The sequence below is a fragment of the Esox lucius genome, chromosome 14 (assembly GCF_011004845.1).
Source record: "Esox lucius isolate fEsoLuc1 chromosome 14, fEsoLuc1.pri, whole genome shotgun sequence".
In the NCBI taxonomy this organism is placed as follows: Eukaryota; Metazoa; Chordata; class Actinopteri; order Esociformes; family Esocidae; genus Esox; species Esox lucius.
This window is the reverse complement of record NC_047582.1, coordinates 34,867,860-34,884,270: the sequence shown is the minus strand read 5'-3', so window position 1 is coordinate 34,884,270 and position 16,411 is coordinate 34,867,860. Positions and strand designations below refer to the sequence as shown.

The 16,411-nt window shown below is 41.4% G+C and overlaps 2 protein-coding genes across 11 annotated transcripts; both read right to left on the bottom strand.

The window, feature by feature from the left end:
* Nucleotides 1-81: 81 nt before the first annotated feature.
* LOC105005611 (toll-like receptor 6) lies at nt 82-6,279 on the bottom strand. Of its 6 annotated transcripts, none has more exons than XR_004576759.1 (3): nt 6,161-6,279; nt 585-4,543; nt 82-421 (listed from the first exon to the last, which is right to left on the bottom strand). XR_004576759.1 is itself a non-coding variant. In XM_034296774.1 (3 exons), the coding sequence occupies exons 1-3, from the start codon at nt 6,211-6,213 to the stop codon at nt 1,884-1,886; spliced, it is 2,607 nt and encodes an 868-aa protein (XP_034152665.1). In that variant the 5' UTR covers nt 6,214-6,279; the 3' UTR covers nt 82-1,883. The 6 variants fall into 6 exon arrangements, 5 of the variants coding, with proteins under 5 accessions (XP_034152665.1, XP_034152666.1, XP_034152667.1 ...); XM_034296774.1 differs by having other exon boundaries at nt 82-1,922; nt 2,029-4,543; XM_034296775.1 differs by having other exon boundaries at nt 2,053-4,543.
* Nucleotides 6,280-6,642: 363 nt separating this feature from the next.
* Nucleotides 6,643-11,068, bottom strand: LOC105005609. 5 transcript variants are annotated; one of them, XM_010863666.5, is made up of 5 exons: nt 10,492-11,068; nt 9,475-9,846; nt 8,933-9,059; nt 8,691-8,707; nt 6,643-8,576 (listed from the first exon to the last, which is right to left on the bottom strand). In XM_010863666.5, the coding sequence occupies exons 1-5, from the start codon at nt 10,660-10,662 to the stop codon at nt 8,553-8,555; spliced, it is 711 nt and encodes a 236-aa protein (XP_010861968.2). In that variant the 5' UTR covers nt 10,663-11,068; the 3' UTR covers nt 6,643-8,552. The 5 variants fall into 5 exon arrangements, 4 of the variants coding, with proteins under 4 accessions (XP_010861968.2, XP_010861967.2, XP_010861969.2 ...); XR_001198446.3 differs by lacking the exon at nt 8,691-8,707 and having other exon boundaries at nt 9,475-9,808; nt 10,492-11,064; XM_010863665.5 differs by lacking the exon at nt 8,691-8,707 and having other exon boundaries at nt 10,492-11,008.
* Nucleotides 11,069-16,411: the final 5,343 nt, after the last annotated feature.

Genomic DNA, 16,411 nt, shown 5'->3' with positions numbered 1-16,411 from the left:
GTTCAGGTAATCACCTAATCAGTACATCATTAAGTAAAATGAGGTGTGCCTGTGTTGGAATTTAACAGACACTGGAATAGAATGGCTGCCATACATGGAGATGCTGATTTAAGAAACATTTGGAGTGGTCTCTTAATTTTTTCCAGAGCTGTATAACCCAACATGCCTTTTTAATAATATATGAGTAATATCCACCAATGAGAGTGTGTATTAGTAACAGAGACATGGTTGTTGCACTCACAGACTTAAAATTCCCTCCGAATGTGTTATTAAATTATTTAATGTTGTATACATAATGTAGATACTTGGAACTCCTAACTGTTATGCTTGTTGGGTTCTACAGTTAGGGTTCCACAGTAGTCACAGGCATTCAACTGTGTCTGAGTCTTTTTGGTGAGCCGGCTCTTCTGGCTCCATTCACCTGAAAGAGACGGATCATTTGGCTCCATAACGGTTCTGTTTAAAATTCTTCAAAACAACCCCAAAACAATGAAAGAAAATGCAAATCTCAAATGGAAAGGCAAAAACATAGGCTAGAATTATTTGAGAGCGTGGAATTCATGTTCCATCACTTTTTATCTTACCTTTCGTATTATATCGCCTGTTGTTTTTTTTCATGACATTACCCTAGTGGAACAATTCACATGGAACAAAATGGCATGCCTTCCGATCTACAGTATTTATAGATTCTGTAATGTGGATTTACAATCTTCACTAAATAATTAGTCACCTTATCTGAACTTAACTCGCTGTTTGATTAAAAAAAATTAAGGATCCAAATTAACGGCTCCTTTCGCCAATGCGTTTCGGCTCCCAACATTCACCAAAAAGAGACATTTAAAAAAAGACGTTCATTCGCGAACGACCCATCACTACACTTACTCAACACGCCTTCAGAACGACTAGTGCAGTGTGTTGGCTATTGACCAAAATTAGTTAGACTACATCAACTCGAACAAGCATCTCTGTAATGGATGCAATACATCTTAAAAGTTGGATTAGGCAAGGAAAAAATGTAATATAAAAAAAAATATATAGCTTATCAATGTGTGCATGAACAACAGGAAGCTATTTACAGAAAAGACTTCAAAGCATCAAAAGCATTATAAGAAATTATGATTCTGGAAAATGTTGATGCCAAACTTATAGAAACCGGCAAGAACTTTTACATTTTTTCAGGCACAAACGTTTTTGTGAAAAAAATAAACATACATTTAAAACAATAAATGAAGATGTCTTCTGGCTGGTCATTTACATGTGTATTTATGCTGGTTATACAGTGATCTTACATATTGCAACTTGTGCTTTGGCTTTCCTCATATAGTGTGCCTCCTGTTCACGCAATCTCGTTCCGCTAATGGTCGGATATTTGTACAGTCTGTTGCAATGCCGGCCTTTCGTTATAGATTCATTTTTGGAGATTGCAAAACATAACATCTGAATATAACAGATGAGAAATATATTGCTTCAGAACATAATAAAAAAGGTTTTGTTAAGTTGGTGACTTTTTTGACGGTATGTGGCAACATCCTTAACATTTCACAGAAAAAGAATAATATGCACTGATATGTAATGCATTTATGCATTAATATTTATGTAAGATAAAAAGTTGCAATGCTCAGTCCTGATCTGCCATCAGTGATAATGTCTCAGAGATATCTATGACCATGTTTAGCGCTGATCTGCCATCAGTGATAATGTCTCAGAGATGTCTATGACCATGTTTAGCGCTGATCTGCCATCAGTGATAATGTCTCAGAGATGTCTATGACCATGTTTAGCTCTGATCTGCCATCAGTGATAATGGCTCAGAGATGTCTATGACCATGTTTAGCTCTGATCTGCCATCAGTGATAATGTCTCAGAGATGTCTATGACCATGTTTAGCTCTGATCTGCCATCAGTGATAATGTCTCAGAGATGTCTATGACCATGTTTAGCTCTGATCAACCATCAGTGATAAGGTCTCAGAGATGTCTATGACCATGTTTAGCTCTGATCTGCCATCAGTGATAATGTCTCAGAGATGTCTACAGCTAAATCTTTCAGTACCATGCTCCTGTCTGCAACTCTCAGCATTGCTTTCAGACTGCTCCAGAACACCTGTCTCTTCATTTCTTCACCAGCCCCAGCCCCAGGCCACTGAAGGTAGGTCTGCTGCCTCAACACACCTCGCAGGTTTAGGAACTTCTTAGGAAGAGAGTCTGGAGGGATGGGCTCCAAGAGGAGAAATACCAAGGAGTCTTCCTGAATACTAACAAGAGGGACAAACGGACACATTATTTCAGAGACAGACACACAGTCAGTAGCTATTAAACTGTGAATAATTCCATACCTGACGGCTCTGTGCTGGGCGAAGAAGAGCTCGTAGTTGCACCAGTCACTCTGAACAAAGTTATTGGAGAGCACGAAGATGGTCTTGTAGCTGGCTTCAGCACAGTTGATGATATTGTCAATGATCCACTCGCCAGGGACAAAGTCCCGCTCGTGTATGCAGAGAGACAGACCGGCGCGCTCTAATGTCGAAACCAGCATGCTTTCAACCCAGCTAGAGTCATATTGGCTGTAGGAGATGAAGGCATGATAGTGGAAAGACACGTCTCGTAGCTTATCTGTCTTCTTCTTCCCTCTCCTCTTTACCAATATCCACACCCACAGCATCTTAGTGTACCAGACACCGTCACAGGCGTAGAAGGTGAAGCCCAAAGCCGTGGTGATGACAAAAGTAATGGACAGTGCTATAGCAGCTTGGAGCCACAACTCACAAGACAGCTTTCCTGGCTTATAGTCAGCCAATGGCATGCCAGCGAGGATCGGTGGCACGCTACATGTGTAGTCCAATGGCCAATCAGGAAGCAGGGATTTATTCAGAGCCGTCACAAACCAATACGAGTCGCAGGAGCAGCTGAATGGGTTGTTTCCTGCCTTGATTGTTCGTAGGCGAGGAAGACCCTCAAATGTCCCCATGTAGATTGTCGCAATGATATTTTGGTCGATGTAGAGAGTATGAAGCAATGGCGCATGGAGATCCACAGGAAGGACCTGGATACTGTTGCTGCTGAGGAAGAGGTGTGTCAAACTGGGGAACTCCAACAGGACCTTCTGATCTATAGCAGTTATCCCTGTCTTGGACAAGTCGATCCATTCAAAGTGCGGAGAGAGGAAGCGGAATACAGTGTTGCCCAGGTTGTTGTTACTAAGGTTGAGCTCTCTCAGATGTCTCGGCCAGGAGCACCGGCCCCCAATGCTAATGGAATTAAAGCTTAGGTCGAGTGACTGGAGGGACCTCATCTGGTGGGTCTTTTCTGAGATGATGGACAGACTCAAAAAGCGGTTCTGGCTCAGGGAGAGGTGTTTCAGGGCAGGGAAAACTGAGGTGTAAGAACAAAATGTCCACCAGAACCCAGATTCATCGAGGAGGTTGTTTGAAAGGTCCAGGGTTTCAAGTGAAGGGAGAGCAGATATCAGGTTGCATGGTGAGATGTTCATGCCCGTCCCAGATAATTTCAGATATGTCATCTGAGAGAGTGCCTCAACGCTTATGTTAAATGAGGGGTATTTGTATTGATAATGGGCCACGTGGTCAAAGATTACCGAACGTAGATGGACTGAGTAGTTCTGACCAAAGAAATTCAAGCCATCCGGTGTGTCTTCATTGTAAGTAATATTAAAAAAACCCAACTGTTGTATATTCGAGACCCATGCATTCTTCAATAGCTTCACCATCACAGAACTGTTAACCCAAGTGTCTACAAGGGTGAGATTTTTCACCAGATCCATTGATTTCAGTGTCTCAAAAGGATCGTCAGCTACTGTGCAGTTATCAGGAAATAATTTGACCAGCCTTAGTATAGTTGTCTGTGTTCTGTTCAAGTCCATGAGGAAGTTCTTAAAAATGTCAAACTTCTCACAGAAAGGCACATTGAGGGTCATTTCCTGGAGAGATCTGAGGTTTGTCAAAGATCCTGATTCATAACTCTGCCACCCAGTTCTTGCACTCAAACCAAATTGTTTTACAGATATATTTCTCAGGGCAGTGAAGTCAGTGCTTTTGACCAAAGAAGCCTTTCCACTTCCAAGAAAAAGCAATTCAAGGTGTGTTAATTTCTGAAAGGTACTTGGCAATTGATAGCTGTCGTACAGGTTGCTTGTTAAGTCTAAAATCCGGAGTTGAGGAAGCGACAGATCTGGGATAATTGACAAGGAGTTTTGAGAGACATTTAGGACCTTGATCCCAGAGGTTTGAACAAATGCATTAGGAGATATAAACCTCAGACCACAGTGCGTTGCTTTCAGGAAGCAGAGTTTGGTTAGTCCAACAAGGCTCCTATCATCTATTTCAGCTATGTTATTGTAGGAAATGTCTAGATATTCAGTGATTTTAGGCAGGTGAGGAGGCACCCTGCTGAGGGTCTGATTGGATAAATCCTTTATTCCTTGTCTTGAAGTAACGCACAGGTCAAAACCTCTTTCCCTTCCGACTGGCACCAGGCAATGAACGGTCAGAAACAATGGAATGACAACGGTCCAAAAAAAAATCATGCTGTAAAAACCGTCAAATTAATAAATTAGTGAGGTCAAACTATTAAAAAAATTATAATCAACAGAGCAGACGGCATTATTTTGATGTCATTAAAATTATTATATTGATAATAGAACTATTAGAGTTAAAGTTTTAGTGGCTAAAAAATTATATTAGAACTGTATTTGAATTTACACAGATGTTCCACAGAAATGCATCGAAAAAAAACATGTACAGTGGACATAAAAAGTCTACACACCCCTATTAAAATGCCAGGTTCTTGTGATGTAAAAGAATGAGACAAAAATAATTCATGTCATGTGACCTATAACGCAAACAATTCAATTGAAAAACAAACTGAAATATTTGAGGGGGAAAAATACAAAACTCACAATAACCTGGTTGCATAAGTGTGCACACCCTTAAACTAATACTTTGTTGAAGCACCTTTTGATTTTATTACAGCACTCAGTCTTTTTGTGTAGGAGTCTATTAGCATGGCATATCTTGACGTAGCAATATTTGCCCACTCTTCTTTGCAAAAGCGCTCCAAATCTGTCAGATTGCGAGGACATCTCCTGTGCACAGCCCTCTTCAGGGCCCTCTGCAGTTCCTTTAATGTTGCTGTAGGCCTCTTGGAAGCCTCCCTGACCAGTTCTCTTCTCGTATTTTCCTCAATTCTGGAGGGACGTCAAGTTCTTGGTAATGTCTCTGTTGTGCCATATTTTCTCCACTTGATAATTACTGTCTTCACTGTGTTCCATGGTATGTCTGATGCTTTGGAAATTCTTTTTTTTACCCTTATCCTGACTGATATCTTTCAACAATGAGATCCCTCTGATTCTTTGGAAGCTCTCTGCGAACCATGGCTTTTGCAACTAAGAAAATGTCAGGAAAATCCTACTAGAACAGCTGAACTTTATTTGTGATTAATCAGAGTCACTTTAAATGATGGCAGGTGTGTAATGACTTCTATGTAACATGAGTTTGAATGTAATTGTTTAATTCTGAATACAGCTTCATCCCCACTTATGCAACCAGGTTATTGTACTTTTTTTGTACTTTTTTTGCACCAACAATGCCAAAGAAGGCCATCAGGTTGCCGAGCCTCATTTATTTGCATACTGGAGTATATGAAGCTATCTGATGTTAAATCTATAGATCCAAAAGGGTTTCTACCTAAAACAAAATGCTTTGTACTGAGTCTATGTTTTTTTGATTTTTTTTTTGCAATGGCTGATTTAATTCCCTGTTCAACATAAATTAAGTGGGGATTCAGTTATCACAGTATTGTATTCAAACCTACATTAGCCATTAGGGCTCTATTTCTCATTATAGTCAGCTACCTGACATTGGCCCTTAAAGCTAGGACTGGCTCAGTTAGGTTTGCTAGTATAAAGTGAGCTAAAGAAAAGCTAGTGACATCTTGCTTTTCAGTCTTGAGGATCTCTTTGGCACCAGCACTGTTCATTTAGTAGATTGAACACAATGTATGATACATCTGTTTCAACCCAACCACCTTGGAAATGTGAGATTAGTATACCTAGCAGCTAGCTCATCTATGCTAGTGAAAGAAGCCCACGGTTTTTATTGAAACTGGAAATAAAAATCATATTAGAGATAAAAAAAATGTTTTACCTTTGACTGTCCATAGCATCTTTGGCATCAAAGCCATAGATCTTTCTGAACATTGGGAATCCTCAGGCTCCACTGTGTAAATGTCCTTGTTATTGAGATGCCATTATTCATGTGTGACAGAAAAGAACCAGAATGTACACCAACTGTCAGTTCCTCTTTTCCCAAACTGATGGTGAAATTCACTTTCTATGTTCCACTTCTACAATCTTGCAGAGATAGAGAGGTTGGTTGGAGCATATTTTTGGGGGGATTATGGTACCTGATATTTTCTGCTTTAAATTAGTTCCTTTTGAAGTGTTAAGTTGGCAAAAACTATCCTATAGAATAGATATTTTGAAGTGGAAAATGTACACAGGAAGTCTTTGAGAAGATATAGATGTAGTAATGAAAGAGGACACAGATGCCAGGAGAATTGATAACTTTTAATAAAGCACTAAAACAGGGCTAGCCAACCCTGTTCCTGGAGAGCCACAGTCCTGTAGGTTCTCTCCAACTCTTATTCAGCACACCTGATTCTAATTAGTAGTTTGATGAAAAGCAGACTCAGGTAGTCCCTGCACTAAAAGGTAACAAAACTACACACAAAAACAATGTTGCAGTGGCACGAGAACCAAATAAGGACCTACAACAAACAATAGGGAACTAAAATAAAAGACACTTATGAGGCACTGACACAGTATATGTTATTGTCCTCATCACTGTTCCTGATCCTGACCACTGTCCCTATTTAAATCCTCCCTGCCTAGTGTTTGTTGTTGGTCATTACTGAGTTGGATTTGACTGGCACAGCTGGCCTGCCCTGCCAGGACATGACACACTGAGGCCAGAAGGATGTATCCAAGAAATTGGAATTGATTCTGAGGGAGATTGAATATAAAATCACAAAAGTAATAAAGAACAACACAAGCCATCAGGCTGGGGCACTGAGGGACATAAAATAATGTAACTTATCAAACTGGATTCCTCAAAAATAATTGCAATAAAAATTCAAGCTAAATTCTTAAAAACTGCTAACTACATTTTTGATGACTGTTTTTAAACAGTTTGAACTAATAGATTGATCCCAAAACGGGAAATCATCCCCAAAACATGCTTCTCCATGCTTGACCTTTCATAAGGGGTCACTACTGTGGAATGCAGTGTTTGGTTTTGACCTGACACAATAGGACCCAGACTGTTCAAAATGTCTGCTCAGGACTCTGAGTGTATACAGAGAATTGAAAGATGCGTCAAAATTAAACAGAACTTTGGACAAGCAAGTCTAATACCACATTCTCCAACCTTTATCCAGGCTAGCATAGGGGATAACGGGATGTTTTGCCATCTCTGAAGGAACCATGAATTCTGCTATGTATCAGATATTTCTAAAAGACAGTGTCAGCTCAACAGTCTATGAGTTGGAGTGTATCATGATCATGCAGCAAGACAATGGTCAACCAGTTGAAAGAGCTGGAATTACCGTATCTATTTCCTGTGCTAAACCCAGTTGAGACAAGACATGAAACAAGCAGTGTTCTGCAAGGAAGAGTTGGCAAAAAGTCTAACATGGTGATGTGAAACACGACAAATAAAGAACGTGTTAGTTTAGGCAGCTTAAGGTGTCGCATCGTTTTTTCACAGGGGATTATTGGTTATTGCTTTGTTAATTACGTAAATAGAATCAATATATAAATATTTTCTTATTTCCTCGCTTATGTTCCCTTTATTTAATATTATTGTTTGGTTGAAGAGCTAATACCATTCACAGACATAGACAGAAATATAGAAACATCGAAAAGTGGACAAATACATTGGAGTGTATGGTAGGGACTGGTTTAAGCCTCACATGCAAATAAGTGGAATCATCCTGTTTGGATATATTGTAGCTAGATTAAACATGTTTTGGATCATACCAACAACTTATTAACACTCTGTTACACATTAAGTGACTGTAATGGATCCACACATGTTCTGCATTGCTGCAAAAACATTTAGGTGGGAACATGTACTGGTGCGCTCTGCCAAAAATGTTATGACATGAGTATGCAATATTACAATTGGTGCCTGTTTTTTAATGTGTAACACGTGCCTGGGTGTTGTGAAAGTAATCTGCTATTGAAACTTATCAGCAATGGATTTAATTTTTCAACTTATGTGATATATTATATAGAACTGGGTAAGGAATTAAATTTACATACCAGCATTGGGGTACTTTGCGGTTCTATTCTAAAAGTGAACCACATTCAATTTAATTGAAAAGCACTTAATATAATTTGAAGTACATAGATTTGACCACCTCGCTACATACAACTTCCTATGCATATTCTTTTCACTATACTACATAACCAATGGGGCACACAATAGCAGGAACTTCATTGGCGGTGGTGGTTTAATCATCTGCTTTGGGCCTCATTCAGAGTCTGGAAGAACTTGCTCTCTGCAATGACATGATGAGAGAGAAAAGATTTTATGGCTTTAAAACAAATGCACAACTAAAAAAAGAGATTTGATAGTCTTCACATCCGAGGGAGGGGGACCATTGTATATTCACCAAGCACCCGGTCGTTCCTGGGGAGAAAGAACATTTAAAAGTACCTCATGGCCCCAGAACAAAAAAAACAGTTTTTTTACCATTCTACACATTTTGTCATAGACTTGTCCTGGGAACCCCAGGTGACCTATAAACGATTGTTCTATAGACCGACCGTCCGGGAGCTCGCCCATATCTCCCAAGGAACCCCGCTTTGGTACGAGAAGGAGAATGTTTTTGGAGGAATGGCGAGATCGGCGTACCTGTCCTTTGTGAAAGCCCTTTCATCTGGCACTTTCCGAGTTCCACGTGACAGGTGAAGAGGCCCAGGCATCCTGCACATTGGCCGCGACGACTGCAGCTCCTCCCCTGGATTCCACTGCAGCCACCCTACGGACATGCGACAACATGTCAGTCCGACCAATCTAGTCCCTCGGGCTTTGTGCACATACCTGGCCTAAAGCCCCCAAACGAGCCATGCACATGTTGAAGCACGGTGACAAGGCCCGGTCTGCCAATAAAGGTAATAGCCCGGGGAATTAGCCAAGAGAGCAGTTGCACTCTGAGGGGGGGGGCCAGTTCTCCACCCGGGTGACCATTGTGACCAAATTCCAGCAGACAACAGAAAAAATAGGAGTAAAGGTAAATGCTGGTTGGCTTAACAGAGTTAACCCTTGGCGACTCGTAACTGGATGCGTTAAAACAGGATTCCCTATGGAGGAAGGCTGTCACCTCTGTGTGACAATCTGTAACTTAAAGAAAGTTGATGGAATGCAACATTTGAAGGTATATCAGTGTCACTTACTGTGTCAGAGTTGAAGTGACCCGACTGGAACTGGCTGGAGTTGAACTGACCAAAGCTCCTCTGGTCACGATCCATGTGTTCCCTCTTCAGCAGAATTGGCTGAGAAAAGGAGCCGAATCCCTCAAAACCTTGGTTTAAATGGCCCATATCGACACGATCAATCGCTCCACCGTGGAACAAGGGATATTCTTCAAGAAGCCTTTCTTCAGGGAGGTGGGGTCTTCCTTGGCGTGACATGAAGCCAGTCCTTCCCTTGCCTCCAGTTCTACCTGGCCAATTCACCTGGCCACTTGGTCTATCATGCCTCAGCCTAATCACACCCGCCTGTGTCAAACTCAACATCGGAACTAAAATCAAGAGAACACACACAACCTTCCCAAAGAAATACATGTTATTCATTAGAACTTGGGAAAAACCTAGTATCCTAGCCTGGAACAATATTTCTGTACGTCCCTCAGGCTTCCATTGGGTTTATATAGTCCAGCCTTGCCTTAAAACCCCTCCTCTGTGGACCGTGACGTTTTCACATCTCTTAGATTGCCGCTGAAGTTTGAAAAGAAAAGTGGTCGCCCCAGGCAGTAGAAATGTTTAACTAACCGTTTAGCAGGCTAGGAGCATGGTGCACAGCCTTAATTAATACTGATTCATCATGAACTGTGATGAGAAATCTGGGAATTATCTAACAGTAAAACAACATTTAAATTCAACACTTGCACTGTTCTGTGTTTACGTTTTAGACATTTGGCTGACACTCTTCAGCAGAGGGTCTAACAGTAGCGAGTGCATACATTTCTGACCTTGTCCCCCTTGGGGATCAAACCTACATTTTCAGGCACGGAAATCACCGTGCTTTAAAAACTGGGCAACACAGGACCGGTGTCCTAACCGCATATGATTTTAAGAAACAATGAACAATTTAATCTCTAGTGCTTAAATATTGGCATTTTTGTGTTACTGTATTTTGGTATTGGTTGCATCTCAGATTGGACATTTCTTAACTAAGGTATTGCTTCTTACCTTCGGTTTATTGGTCCTGGTCAAAAAAAAGTGCACTAAATAATCAATAGTCTGACATACTGGAAGCAGATTTTTTCTGGGCTTCCAGACACATTCACTCCCAGTGTCAAAGCAACTACCCTGTAGAATCTGACTTGGCCTTATTGTGCTCAGAGAGATGAAATTCTCCATCAAAACAAATTCCTCCACAGGTTTGTATTCCGACCCTATTAAATTGCCCGACTACATTCACTATTGTATTTGTGCGCATCTCTGGCCTCTTCAGTTATTTCCAGCTGCAGTTAATTAGGTGTGATTGGCTCAGTCTCCACACGGGGCAGGGTGTGGAAGGAATGGGGCCATACAGGTGAGGGAGATTGGGATGAGGACAGGGGTTGATGCCCCGGGGATCAATGTTGGCCACAGTTCAGTTTTTTTCCTGTCCTGTCAATTCTGGATCTTATTTTGTCTGTATTTCAGTATGAGCTGATTTGACCCCAACACTGCCAAGGACAATCAATCCCACTAACGGGTAATTCTTCATGACATTGTAGTCCTTGAGCTGCTTCAACAACCTGGGAGGACACTAACCAGTGCAAGCACGGGTTCAAATCCAGCCCGCTGCCATCCTAGCAGACCAGCTCGCTTTTTCCTCCTACCTTTCCTACCTCCTACCTCCTACCTCCTACCTTTCCTACCTCCTACCTTTCCTTACTGTCGTGTCTAATAAGACAAATGCACACTCCTGCTGTATATTAAGGGTATAATAAAAACCTAACGTGTCTTCTCCATTTGCATGTCTCTCTGGGTGGCTGCAGAGGGTGGGAGATACAACTTCTCCCCGTAGGTGTCCTGTTCCGGAGTGTGTCAGAGCGTAATGAAGACAAATCGCACCAGCATTTATCCCTAATGAATCACTTCCGTCCCTGGCAGACTAGAGCTGTTTTTTAAAACCCATTTGTGTTGCAATCTGCTGCAGGGCTGTCTACAACAATCCACCTCTTCCTCTGGCCTGGTCAACAGCTAGACAGACTCCTTTTGTTACATCCCTAATGGCATGCTATACCCTACATAGTGTACTACCTTTGACCAGAGTTCGGCGGATCGTCTGCGGTGCGCTACCTGGCTCTGGTCGAGGGTAGTTTGCTGTGAAGAACAATAGAGTGCCATTTGGGATTAACCTCTTGACTGTTTGCCAGGATTGTCATTCAGAAGACTCCAGATGACAAGAGCCAGGGGCCCCGGCTGGGCTTTACATAAACAAACCTGGAAGTGGAATGAATCGCAAAAAAGCTGAGGTGAGTGCAGTAGAACACTCCAGAAGGCTGTCACGTTGCAGAAACATCAACTCCATTTTGGCTCGCCTCTTGTTATTCCCCCGATTTTCTGTCAACACAGCGGTCATAAGTCTATATTGTTACTTCTGATAGGGGATGTCTGTTGCTTGGATCCCCTGGAGTCAATAAACACAAATATCTCAATTACGGAGGATTAAACGGTTTTGCCAGAGTACAGATTCACAGAAAAGTGTTCTAGTCCTCCCATGATTTTCCATCCGTTCTACTGACTTACTATCCAATGGTTTGTTTGAACGTTTCAATACAAATCTTTTGTGAAACGTCCTGTTTTGCAGGGTGACATCAAAACACTGTGTAGCATTGTATATTCTTTTCAACACTTCCCTCTCCTTAAACACTGGCTGGCTTCGTGTTCCGGCCTGGAATCCATGGCAACGGTACATCTCTGTTTTCCATGTGCTTCTCACAGATGCGTTTAGATACATGTGATGTCACAAAGACATCTGGCACGCAGACACACACACACAGACACACAGAGACAGACACACACACACACACAGAGACACACCACATGGAGGCACCGTTGTAGTGTAAGTGTCTCTCCAAGGTGACTGAGCCCTGGGGATCAGTGGTCTTCTGTCATGGGGACTAGAGTGAAGACAGATATATTACTGTGCAGAGGTCCGGGAGATTAGTGAAAGCCGAAAGCATAACAGACCCATGTGCCTCCGTATTTATCAAAGATCTGTGGAGAGTGCACCTGATCGAGACAGTGCTTCACGCCAAATAAACGGCATTTATCACATTCTGTTGTCGCCTTTCAACAATGTGTGTAACCGTTAGGAAGAGGAGATCCTGGAAAATGTCGGGACAACTCCCAGCCTTCCAAGCAGAATATCATCATGGTCTGTTGTGTACCTGCAGACATGGGATGACAGCTCATAACAATAGCTGGAACAGATTAACTAGAACAGAATCAGACACATGGAAAAACATAGGTGCGGTGTGTTTGGTAACATTCCAATTATACTGCTCCAGCCATTGCTCCTCGGCAGCCTAACCTCTTACTTGTCATCGTGGACAGCTTTGTCGTGGTTACTAACTTCTAAACATTGCCAAGCACCTGACTAAGATGAAATCGGAGTGTGAGTGTCCCTAATGTTGTCATCATCTTTTTCTCTTGTGTTCAGGGCATTTGAATTGGTGTACTGTGAAAATAAATTGTTCTTGGTGCACTCTTCAGGGGGTTTTCACAAGCCTAGAGAACACCCATAGGTTCTTAAAATAAATATTAAACAGTGCAGTTCAAAACTTGTTTCAACGGTTCCTCAAGAAAAAAAAAGAACACAGTCAAACACAAAGCTTATTTGAGGAACTATTAAAAAGGGGATTCTAACTGGGATTCCCATAGTATTTTCATTTTAGAGTGAATCAAATAAAAAAAAGCCAGCCACACTTCACCAGGCAATTGTCATGAATTTAACAGGATTATTTGTTATGAATCGAATCTGCGTGTCCCTCATCGTCCTATGATTACCTGAGCTGGTCAGTCACCATCTGATTCTTTCTCCCGTCTGTCTCCATAGCAACCCAACTGGTGTCCTTTGCCTTGGAGGAAGAATATTGTTCGGTAACACTTTTGCATACAGTGATAGTAGTGATGCTGACAATATGGTATACCATTCAGCGGGCACTTTTATCCAATGCATCCACATTTTCTGCATACATTTTCTGTATGCATGGTCCAGTAACATGTAACGAATACATGAACACAATCAAATGTAACCAAACATACTTTTGTGAGACCTGCCTTAGAATGCAAAACTGAAGCAATTCCCTTTCGTTGATTTTTCAATTTGCCTAGTTTCTTGAAATGTGATTTTGACATTTAAGAGGATATCAGTACATTTTTGGACAGTACAATAAATCATTTTGTATTAAAATTAATTTGTATTGTATTCATGTTGATTTGAATTTACAATATAATGTTACGAGCAAATATACAGCTGCTGGCCATATAATTAGAATATCATAAAAAAGTTGATTTATTTCAGTAATTCCATTAAAAAAGTGAAACTTGTATAATGTATACATTCATTCCACACATACTGATATATACAAGTGTTTATTTCTTTTAATTTTGATGATTATAACTGACAACTAATGAAAACCCCAAATTTTAATATTTTGAAAAAGTTTAAATATTGAAGACACCTGGTGCAACACTCTAATCAGCTAATTAACTCAAAACACCTGCAAAGGCCTTTAAATGGTCACTCAGTCTAGTTCTGTAGGCAACACAATCATGGGGAAGACTGCTGAGTTGACAGCTGTCCAAAAGACGACCATTGACACCTTGCACAAGGAAGGCAAGACACAAAAGGTCATTGCTAAAGAGGCTGGCTGATCACAGAGCTCTGTGTCCAAGCACATTAATAGAGAGGCGAAGAGAAGGAAAAGATTTGATAGAAAAAAGTGTACAAGCAATAGGGATAACCGCACCCTGGAGAGGATTGTGAAACAAAACCCATACAAAGAGTGGACTGCAGCTGGAGTCAGTGCTTCAAGAACCACCACGCACAGACGTATGCAAGACATGGGTTTCAGCTGTCGCATTCCTTGTGTCAAGCCACTCTTGAACAAGACACAGCGTCAGAAGCGTCTCGCCTGGGCTAAAGACAAGAAGGACTGGACTGCTGCTGAGTTATGTTCTCTGTTGAAAGTACATTTTGCATTTCCTTTGGAAATCAAGGTCCCAGAGTCTGGAGGAAGAGAGGAGAGGCACAGAATCCACGTTGCTTGAAGTCCAGTGTAAAGTTTCCACAGTCAGTGATGGTTTGGGGTGCCATGTCATCTGCTGGTATTGGTCCACTGTGTTTTCTGAGGTCCAAGGTCATGCAGCCGTCTACCAGGAAGTTTTAGAGCATTTCATGCTTCCTGCTGCTGACCAACTTTATGGAGATGCAGATTTCATTTTCCAACAGGACTTGGCACCTGCACACAGTGCCAAAGCTACCAGTACCTGGTTTAAGGACCATGGTATCCCTGTTCTTAATTGGCCAGCAAACTCGCCTGACCTTAACCCTATAGAAAATCTATGGGGTATTGTGAAGAGGAAGATGCGATACGCCAAACCCAACAATGCAGAAGAGCTGAAGGCCACTATCAGAGCAACCTGGGCTCTCATAACACCTAAGCAGTGCCACAGACTGATCGACTCCATGCCACGCCGCATTGCTGCAGTAATTCAGGCAAAAGTATTGAGTGCTGTACATGCTCATACCTTTCATGTTCATACATTTCAGTTGGCCAACATTTCTAAAAATCTTTTTTTTGTATCGGTCTTAAGTAATATTAACATTTTCGGAGATACTGAATTAGGGCTTTTCGTTAGTTGGCAGTTATAATCATCACAATTAAAAGAAATAAACATTTGAAATATATCAGTCTGTGTGTAATGAATGAATATAATATACAAGTTTCCCTTTTTGAATGGAATTACTGACTTAAATCAACTTTTTGATGATATTCTAATTATATGACCAGCACCTGTACATTACCTGCATGGAAAAATAGATGAAAACATTTTAATCAGGTGGCCTAAGACTTTTGCACAGTACACGTGTGTGGAATGGCAAAAATCTAATTGATGTCTTTTACAAAGTAATGTTTGTCTCAACAGGTGCCATGCTTCACCTGTTGAGACAAACAAGACAGTGAGGCAACCAAGCTCTTCGGTGGCACAGGATTAGGATTGACTGAGAGAGAGAGACATCTCACACACTGGATGGGTTGAGTTGGAAGGGATTCTGATCTGCTTGTTGATCCCCTGCTCAAACCAGAAAAAAAACATTTGCCAGTGATCTGTCTCTGTCTCGCTTCCCATACAGATCCTGCCCCGGTCATTACCACTTGTCTTTGAGGTCAACATTGGGGAAGATAAAGTAGGAACTATGAGGACACATGCTGGGTTACGTGTATAACCCAACTTGTTAGGTAAATAGGTGAACTCAAACATGGTTTCATTTAACCATACGTTGGGTTTTTATTAACTTTCATGCTGGGTTGACCCAGCTGCTGGTTATTTTTTTATTTAAATGTGTTGTCCTCACTGAAGCTCACGAATGCTGAGAAAACTCCCCTACTCTTCAGAATAGTAACAATCAGATAGGATTTATTGTGACCACAGAAACTTAGGACAGCCGTTTAACATCCCTTTCAAAAGACAGCACAATATGCAGATCAATGTCCCTTTCACTGCCCTGGGGCATTCATCTCCAGACTAGAGGGACAGTGCCCCCTGCTGGCCCTCCAACACCAGTAGCATCTGGTCTCCCATCCAGGGAGTCACAACAACCATCCTACTTCAGAGGCAGGGGAGTGTAAGGAGCTATGCAGCTGCCTCAAGGGGCAATAGCAATAAAATTCTTATCAGAAGACCCAAGGGTTTTTATTTCAACACTATTATTTGAATTATTCAAACAAAATGGTAGACATCCCAACATGTGGCTTTTGAGAAACTCTCCTTCATGACTACAATAAACAGATTTGAAAACCTGTCAATCAGTTCTGTCAGTCACCCTACTGAGACTGACTGAACCCTCATGGACCCCTGCTGAAGTGGGACTGTACTAAAATAACCC

What these genes read in the sequence shown, in the direction of transcription:
- LOC105005611 (XM_034296773.1), bottom strand. Translation starts at nt 6,213, where the DNA reads ATGTTCAGAAAGATCTATGGCTTTGATGCCAAAGATGCTATGGACAGT. An exon ending in GATGCTATGGACAGTCAAAG is followed by an intron (nt 4,544 to 6,160) that starts GTAAAACATTTT and finishes CGGTTTTTACAG; the next exon opens with CATGATTTTTTTTTGGACCG.
- LOC105005609 (XM_010863665.5), bottom strand. Translation starts at nt 10,662, where the DNA reads ATGGAGAATTTCATCTCTCTGAGCACAATAAGGCCAAGTCAGATTCTA. An exon ending in GTCACTTCAACTCTGACACA is followed by an intron (nt 9,060 to 9,474) that starts GTAAGTGACACT and finishes GCATGTCCGTAG; the next exon opens with GGTGGCTGCAGTGGAATCCA. An exon ending in AGGGCTTTCACAAAGGACAG is followed by an intron (nt 8,577 to 8,932) that starts GTACGCCGATCT and finishes ATGTCATTGCAG; the next exon opens with AGAGCAAGTTCTTCCAGACT.